The sequence below is a fragment of the Primulina eburnea genome, chromosome 10, assembly GCF_022965805.1.
Source record: "Primulina eburnea isolate SZY01 chromosome 10, ASM2296580v1, whole genome shotgun sequence".
Classification (NCBI taxonomy): Eukaryota; Viridiplantae; Streptophyta; class Magnoliopsida; order Lamiales; family Gesneriaceae; genus Primulina; species Primulina eburnea.
The window spans coordinates 6,114,573-6,123,784 of NC_133110.1; the positions used below are offsets into that span (position 1 = coordinate 6,114,573).

Below are 9,212 nucleotides of genomic sequence, written 5' to 3' on the forward strand. Positions count from 1 at the left end.
TCAAGTGTCATAGTCTCATTCACTTAGCTGGATATCTCGGGATAATAAAATCTGAAATAGATTGGATGGTCCTATTTTAAATTTAGTGGATCCCAACACGTTGATCCTCAATAAATCAATTTCCTAATAGCACTGTAGTAACAACTTTTTGATAATGTCTTAGTTAGTATTTCATTCAAGTCATGATAAATCATCGTTGATAAAAACTAAAAATTGTTGGTTGATTGAAAAGAAATTTTTTTCCTAAATGCGAGACCGAGAATTATTCATGAACTACATCGATCGGTTACTTTTCTGGATCCATGTTACGAATCCTTAAGCCATTCCGGAGACTTTTTGTGAAATCTTTACTTTAGTACGTTGCTATCTTCCTGTCAAAAACATAGTGTAAGTTTTCAATCTTGAGCAATATTGAAATATTTGTTTATATCTTCTTTAGTTTTCTTATGATGTTCGTAAACGCCCTTGTGTTGTCTGTATATATGTGACTGAGTACGACATGGCTGGACTTGTACATATCTGAAACTTTATTTTGATTTTCTGTAGTTTATAGGTTTTTCGGATTTGGAGGCAGACTGCTTGAATCCATATGAATTATCATCTCGCGTCAATTCTGTGGTTGTTCCTGAATATATGTTACATGGAGCATTCTGCATTCTGTTTCTCTTGACAGGGCATTGGATCATGTTCCTACTAACACTGACTCCAGCTTGCTACAATTTGAAGCTGTAAAGTTGAGATATGTACAAGTCCAGATTGTTGTTCAGGAAGCCAGTTGGCGATCAATTCAATTCTTAGCACTTTCGTCCCGGAAATTTATCGAGGCTTGAATCTTTTGGAGTGTGTAGATGTTGGATCTCAAAACAAATTTTGCAATTTGTTGCATTTTTCGCCTGCTTTATTCTTTCATAAATCCATGTACCCAGAGTTTATAAAAAATAACCTGCTTTTTCACCTGGTTTATTCTTTCATACATGGGAATTCATCCTGCAACCTCTTCTAAACTATGTTTAACCTTGAAGTATGCTAAAAAGTATCAACCAAAAATCTGTCAACCTCCGCAAACATCTAACGACGTTGCGCATACTAAAGAGACCCTTCACACTCTATCCACCAAGCTCTTCTCGTCTTCCGCCCGATTCAAACACTTCGCAATTCAACTGTGACCTGAATCATGGATTGCAGGAAATGTCCAAACTGGGCGTTAACATGAAGTTTAAGGAGTACGATGCTTTACTGAACAAATGTATAGCCCATAGGGTCTTGAAAGGAGGCCAAAGAGTGCAAGCCCATATGATGAAAACCCGTTATCTTCCACCGGTGTATCTCAGAACGAGACTGATAGTGTTTTACGTCAAGTGTGAAGTTTTGAGTGATGCTAGAAAGGTGTTCGATGAAATTCCTGACAGGAATGTGGTTTCTTGGACTGCGATGATTTCTGGGTATTCAAGAAATGGATTCTCCTCTGAAGCTCTCACCCTTTTTGTTCAGATGCTAAAATCAGGTTATTTTTTATACATGTTCAGGTGCTTGTGTGTGAACTTACTGATACCCCACTTTAACATGATGATATCTAATATTCTTGTTTGACATTCATCTGCTCTTCCTCCAAAGAATTTCCCTAGAATAGGCTTACTTTCAACTACTTTATACTAACACCTTCAAGAACTTTTGCAGATGGGTCTCAGGATTTAATCATCAAGCATTCACTATCTTTAATCCTTGTTGAATCTCCATGCCATCAAAATGTTTCATTCATTCAAATAAATTTTGGAAATGTCAAAAACCTTGCTTTATTTGGACATATAGCATAGATATGTTTTTCTGGTCGTTTTTTGTTTACTTGAAAGAATGTTTATATTTCTTCTGTTATTATGTAACATGAAAAGACTGCAGGTACCAATCCCAATGAGTTCACGTTTTCGACGGTGCTTGCCTCTTGTACTGGCTCATTTGGATTTGAATGCGGAAGGCAAATTCACTCTCTTATTATTAAGAGCCCTCTTGAGTCCCGCATGTATGTTGGTTGCTCACTTCTTGACTTATATGCCAAAGCTGGAAGAATACACGAAGCCCAGACACTATTTGACAATTTGCCTGAGAGAGACTCTATTTCTTGCACGGCTCTTATTTCGGGTTATGCTCAATTGGGACTTGACAAAGAGGCATTAGAGCTTTTCTGTGCACTTCGGAGAGAAGGAATGATTTCGAACTATGTTACTTATACCAGTATTTTAACTGCATTATCTGGGCTTGCTGCATCCGAGTATGGAAGGCAAGTTCACAGCTATGTTCTTCGATCTGAACTACCCTTTTATGTGGTCCTTCAGAATTCTTTAATTGATATGTACTCAAAATGTGGAAATCTCACTTATGCTAGGAGGATCTTTGATAATATGCCTGAAAGAACAGTTATCTCTTGGAATACGATGCTTGCAGGTTACAGTAAACATGGGATTGGAGAAGCTGTGGTAGACCTTTACAGTATTATGAACGAAGAAAATGAAATCAAACCTGACAGCACTACTATTTTGACTGTATTGTCTGGCTGCAGCCATGGAGGTATGGAAAACCGTGGCCTGAAAATTTTTGATGATATAGCTAGCAAGAAATATGGGGTTGAGCTTGGCGTTGAACACTATGGATGCGTCGTTGACCTACTTGGGCGTGCTGGCCTAGTTGACAAGGCCTTGCAGTTCATATATAAGATGCCATTTGAACCAAATGCTGCTATTTGGAGTTCACTTTTAGGTGCTTGTAGAGTTCACCAGAACGTTGACGTTGGAAAAATTGCTGGTGACCGACTTCTTGAGATAGAACCCGAAAATGCCGGGAGTTATGTAGTTCTTTGTAATTTATATGCATGTGGGGGAAGATGGGATGATGTAAAAAAATTGAGAGAACAGATGAAGGAAAAGGCTGTGGTGAAGGAGCCAGGAAAAAGCTGGATTGAGTTTGGCCAGACTATCCATACGTTTTATGCAAGTGATCAATCGAATTCAAGAAAAGATGATGCATCCTGTAAGGTAAATGATTTATCGGATAAGCTAAAGGCAGCTGGTTATATCCCTGATCTGAGCTCCGTTTTATATGACGTGGATGAGGAGCAGAAAGAGAGAATTCTGTTGGGCCATAGTGAGAAACTAGCCTTGGCATTTGGAGTAATCAATATATCTGAATCAAAGCCGATACGCGTGATGAAAAATCTACGCATTTGTGTTGATTGCCATAACTTCGCCAAGTTTGTGTCTCAGGTTTACGGCAGAGAAGTGCTTATTAGAGATAAAAGTAGGTTTCATCATATCATACACGGAAAGTGTTCGTGTGGAGATTACTGGTAAAACTCTTTGAGCTTCTTAATGCGGCCACTTGGTGGTGAGAGTTGACACAGATCACTAGACATGGCCTTAACTGACAAATTTTAATACAATAGTCCCTTGAAATCCACGGGAACTCGCAAGACATCGCCCAGTTCAGTTTACAGAGGATCTATAGCACCTTGGTTCACTTTCAGCTTCCCCATGTACTTCTCAAACAAGTGTAGCAAAAGATCAAGATCAACAAATAAAGTAATTTTTAATCATGACTCTGGAAACCACGCGAGTTCGACGAACAGAAATACCTCGAACCCACAATACCGTGTACGGAGTATCAACATGACATTACATGCATGAACAAATCCAATGTTTAAGTCTTGCATTTGCAATAAATTTTTGTTTATCGAACGGTTCTGCTCATTTGTTGGATACAATCTTTTGGCCTTTCTTATAGTTTACATCTGTAAACTAGCTATTATTAATAAATTCAATATATATACATAGGTTTAATATTCCTTTTTTTTGTGATGAGTAATGAATGACTTAAAATTTATATGGAAAAAAAATAACAGTACATGGTTTCCAGAATAATGAGCCTGCCATGTTACCATTGCCACATGGTTTTAAAACGAAGGTACAAGGAAGGTCTGCCTTGTTATCCGTTTATTATTTTATCCAGACCTTGGTAACCTTTCTGTATAATTCCATCTAAAGCCTGACTCTTTAGAGGCCCATGTATGCTTACAACAAACATGGTAAATGATCCTTCCTTGGCTTTCTTATGCTGGCAATTGGACAAGATGGCTCACAGAGTTTTTGGGCAACGATGCTGATACTTCTGCATCAGATTGAAAAAACAGCTATGCACAGATGGTAAGATGGATGACGATGAAACAAAAATGCTTCCCTCTTCTTAATGCCCTGAGTGATCTTCTCATGCTTCCCAAAGATATGCTAATGGATCCAATAATGTGAATGGAGTATTTAAAGATTATCCGCTCTTGATGAGTTCTGCCCTGATCCTGTCCCAGGTACTGTGTTAGAGGCACTAAATGCTGAGGTAAGTTGCTTTAGTTGCACCCCTGTGTTCTTATCTATATAAATTTACTACCATCAGGACACTCTCTCGGATTAAGTTACTCGTGCTTTATTTCTATAATAAGTCTTGTTGAATAGTTTTTCACCACCATGAATCTCTTTAATCGTCATTTTCATAGATTTAATTCTCAGAGCTAATTTGTAATCACCTCAGAAGGAAGGGGGCTTGATCATGAATTTGCATCACTGACTAGTAAATTACATGATATGGATTTTTATTTTATCTGCATCTTTGTAGTCAGAGAATTCTGTTTGATATGGAGTTTGAATCGCATACATTTAAGCAAATGAGACATGCCGACATCGGTTTTAAGAGCATGGAATAAGAGATGACACATATCTGGAAGAGTGTTTTGTGTCATTATTTTATGACCTTGTTATCATGGATGACTTCACCACCCGCTAATCTTTCTGCATTCACAGTGCATCGTAGAACGTGGACTATTGGTAGGCTCCTCCAGTAGCTTCCCTTACGCTGCTGCTCCAGTTGTGTACGTGCAACGTGGCAGAAGAAGTAGCAGAGGTTGGTGAAAACTCTCATTTGTCAAGAAGTTCATCCTCTGTACAGAGAAAGGGGTACCCAAGTGATGAAGAGCTGGATGAATTGGAGTTTTGCCTGATTGACAAATTATTATCGTCTCCACGTAATGAAACCGAATATCAAGAGGAAATGGGGTGTGATGGAGCAAATGTTAGGTACGATCCCCTCCGTGAGGTGTGGCTATCCACGGATTCATGAGCTCTTGTATTGTGCCTCATTTTGTATGAAATATAGGTTATTGTATGATAAATAATAATTCAGCCATATCGTGTGAGATTCATTTCAGTCCCACAGATTATTAATTTTATACGTTTGATAACTTGAAAGTTTCAAACAGCATTTGTTGGCTAAAAATATATATATTAATATTTTTTGGCCATTTAACTTTTTACTTTTTGAACTTGGGAAGGAAAGATTAGCATTTCATGGATCTCAAACTTGAGACGCTTCTTGTATTTATGTCGTTGTATGTGGAGGCTGATTGCATCAGCTATTTCCACTATGCTCATCACTTATGAAGCAGCGGAGTATCGAATGAAAATGATATATGCTTTAAAAAAAATTTCTAGCAAGATCAATCTGACTTCTCCACTTTTTCCTTTAACCCGTGTCTGATAGCTGGAGCACAGAAATTGCTCCTGTGTTTTCATGTCTTCTGTGGATCGATGCACAAAGTTTGAGATAGAGATAGAAAAATTCACAATTCATGCACAATGCAACATAAAAAATGATGTGAACAAGAATGGACTGGACAATTAATTCCCAAGCGAGACAGCACTCAACAATAAATCGAGTTTTCAATCAGAAACAATGTTCTTCACTTGAAAGTTCATACAGGAACTGAACTTTCAGATTCAATACAGCCAGAAATATCGATATCTTGGACACTAAAAGTAGTTCTTGAGTCGAGACATTGAAGTCTTTTAACAATTTCCCATGTTGATGGCCTCTTTTCAGGCACAACAGAAGTGCAACTTAAGGCTATTTCTAGAGCTCCCATCATTTGTTGTTGGGAAGAAGTGCTCGTTATCTTAGAGTCGAGAGCCTTTAAAGCTCCATTTGTAATGTTAATCTTTCTCCTCACCCATTTTACAACATCAAGAAAAGGTTCTGTCGATTCTTTTAGTTCAGCTTGCCTCCCTGTCAAGAGCTCTAATAAAATGACGCCAAAGCTGTATGTATCGCCCTGTTCTGTGGCTTTCTTGGTGTATCCGTATTCTGAAAGACGAACAAGTCAATGATTTCAATAATTGTATGTTATTATGATGTTGAATTTACTCTTGTACCTGGTGCTAAATAGCAAGAATTTGCAGATTCTGACGATAATGTCGAGTGAAATACAGTTTCTCCAACAATTCGATCTAAAGAGAAGCCGGTGAGTTTAGGTTCAAAATCGTTGTCCAAAAGGATGTTTTTTGACTTCAAGTTCTTATGAAGTAAATGTGGGACATAATCTTGGTGAAGATAGGCTAATCCTTGTGCGATTCCGATAGCAATTTTCAATCGAACGCTCCATGGAATGTTGAAGTCTGGTTTGCCAATGAGGTCTCCAAGGCTTCCTTTTGGTAGATACTCGTATATCAAGAGAATGGAATCATCAGACTGGCAAAATCCCAAGATTTTTACTATGTTTCTGTGTCTTATCTTTGCCAAAGTCTTCATCTCGGATTTTAGGGATTTCCAAGAGTGGATCGAAAATTTTAGTATCTTTTTAACAGCAATAAGTTCACCACTAGGTAAAGTAACAGCATAAACTCTTCCAAAAATTCCACCAGTTTTTCCACTAGCTGCCTTTTCATCCATCAACATGATCAAATCGAGCTCAGTAACTCTTAGAGGATAAAAGAACACGGATCTCCAAGGACATGATTCGAACTTTGGCATATAGGAGCGATACACGAGGTAAAATCCCAAAGCAAATATCACTAATGCAAAAGCTAACCCAATAGAAATTATGGCAACGGTCAATTTAGTAAGGCCAAATCTTTTGCTCATTCCTTTGTCATCGGAACAAGAACTAGGCAACCCTGGACCACATAATCCAGGATTTCCTTGCAAGAATGAAGCAGGAAGGCCGGAAATCAACGACGATGGAACTCTACCAGAGAGCTGATTGAATGAAACATTGAAAAGGGCCAGCTTTAAATTTTCTAGATCCTGTGGAATCGAACCAGTGAGATTGTTACAGGAAAGATCAAGGTATGTTAGCACGGGCAATTCAGACAAAGATTCTGGAATTTCACCAATAAAACCGTTATCTGCAAGAGACAACGACACAAGTTTTATACAATTCCTCACCTCAGGAATCCTACCTGAAAGGTAATTGTGTGAGAGATTAATGATACTCATGACTGGCGAATCACAGAAATTCGGAGGAAGCTCACCATATAAGCCATTCAACGAAGCAGAGAATCTGTACAAGCTTCTAAGTTTTCCAAGTCCTGGTGGAAATTTACTATTGAAACTATTGTTATCAATCTGAACCTGTTCTAATTGTGCAGATTCTGATATGGAGTCAGGTATTTCTCCAGTAAATCTGTTATTTTCTGCTCTGATGAGCTTAATCTTAGGCAAGGACCATAGCCAAGATGGAAAATCACCACTAAACCTATTGTTCTGAACCTCAAACCTTTCAAGATTCATACACTCGTTGATAGACTCATGTTGTATTGACCCATTCAAGAGATTTGTATGTAAACTCAGGCTTACTAGCCCTTCAGCCTCACAAATCCCCTTGGGAAATGACCCAAACAGCTTGTTTTGTGAAACATCAAAAGAAACCAAATTTGGAAGGAAAAAAGACCCAACTCGAGGGATTTTTCCAGTGAGATGATTCTGAGAAAGGTCTAATAGTTTCAAACTCTTCAAACCCTGGAAGAAATCAGGTATTTCTCCATGGAAACCAGAGTTTTGCAGCAAAAGTTTCTCGAGTTTACTGAGTTTACCAATATCCACAGGCAACTCAGTAATCAAAAATGGATTTTGAGACAGATCAAGAACCTCGAGCTCTGTAAAATTTCCGAAAACCATAGGGTCACTACCTGAAAGAAAGTTGCTGCCCAGGTTGAAAACTTTAAGCTGCTGCAATGAGCCAATGCTTTCTGGGATGTTTCCCTCAATATGATTACTGCTAAAATCAAACACTTTTAATGACTTAAACTGAGAGATTTGTTCTTGGATGGTACCCCAGATGAGATTGGTACTGAGATTCAGAGTCTCCAAAGAGACACATTCAGAGAGATGAAGGGGAATCGGCAGGTTAAACAAATTATCAGCAAGATTAAGGTGAGCAAGATTTTCAAGTTCACAAACAGAAACCGAGATTTCCCCAGAAAGATTCAAGCTTTGGAGGGTAAGAGAAGTAACCGAAAAAGGAACATCATTTGTGCAAGAAACTCCAGTCCAGTTACAATGGTGAATGGCTGTGGAGTTTGACCAATCAGAGAGAGCATCCAAAGGATCGTTGATGGAGTTCTTAAACTGAAGCAAAACTTGTGCTTCAGAAAATGCAGAGCTCACAAGAAAAGATGAGAAGATACACGAAAAATACAGAATGATTTTGCAGTTTGACGCCATTGAAGCTCCGACACTGATGAGTTACCGGAATAACAAAAATATTTTATGCATGAACAGAAACTACGGAGTGGAGTGGAGTGGAGTAGAGTGTGTTTTCTGGCTTGAAGATGGAATGGAAAGATAACGACAAAATGTACATTGTTAACCTTAACCTTTGAGAGGCGATCTTGTCAAAATTGATAGGGAAAACAAAAGTCAATGACGAGTTGCACATTTATCCACAAATTTCATCGAACGGATCATATTCATTTAATGTATTTAATTGGTTTTATTTATTTTTCAATAAGATTAATCGTATGCCTTACAAGTAATATCTATGTTTGGCATTGCTGGGTGTTCGAGTGAGTAGAATGAGCGACCCTTGTTCAATTATTATGTATTTGATCATCTCTTCTAATATTTTATCAAACGAACATGTTACACACTATTTTTTTAGTGTTATTATTCGACTGGAGTATGTTTGCAGATTTTTGCATTAGTCTGACTTTTATCTAACGCAGAACGAAAAAGTATATTAATATACATGTTTGTATAGATGTAAGTAATAAATGATGTTTTGAATAACTACTTACAATCCAATTTTATACAAGAGTAAAGTCTTATGAAACGATCTCACGTATTTTTATCTGTGAGACGGTCAATCCTATCGATATTCACAATAAAAAGTAATATTCTTAGTA

The 9,212-nt window shown here is 37.8% G+C and overlaps 2 protein-coding genes across 3 annotated transcripts; one reads left to right on the forward strand and one right to left on the reverse strand.

The window, feature by feature from the left end:
* Positions 1-737: 737 nt before the first annotated feature.
* On the forward strand, positions 738-5,276 carry LOC140842813 (putative pentatricopeptide repeat-containing protein At3g13770, mitochondrial). Of its 2 annotated transcripts, none has more exons than XM_073210979.1 (3): positions 738-1,504; positions 1,897-4,377; positions 4,679-5,276. In XM_073210979.1, the coding sequence occupies exons 1-2, from the start codon at positions 1,024-1,026 to the stop codon at positions 3,339-3,341; spliced, it is 1,926 nt and encodes a 641-aa protein (XP_073067080.1). In that variant the 5' UTR covers positions 738-1,023; the 3' UTR covers positions 3,342-4,377; positions 4,679-5,276. The 2 variants fall into 2 exon arrangements, with proteins under 2 accessions (XP_073067080.1, XP_073067081.1); XM_073210980.1 differs by having other exon boundaries at positions 1,897-4,348; positions 4,839-5,276.
* A 458-nt stretch (positions 5,277-5,734) lies between these two features.
* On the reverse strand, positions 5,735-8,721 carry LOC140842814 (uncharacterized). Its single transcript, XM_073210981.1, has 2 exons — positions 6,243-8,721; positions 5,735-6,174 (listed from the first exon to the last, which is right to left on the reverse strand). The coding sequence occupies exons 1-2, from the start codon at positions 8,530-8,532 to the stop codon at positions 5,786-5,788; spliced, it is 2,679 nt and encodes an 892-aa protein (XP_073067082.1). The 5' UTR covers positions 8,533-8,721; the 3' UTR covers positions 5,735-5,785.
* Positions 8,722-9,212: the final 491 nt, after the last annotated feature.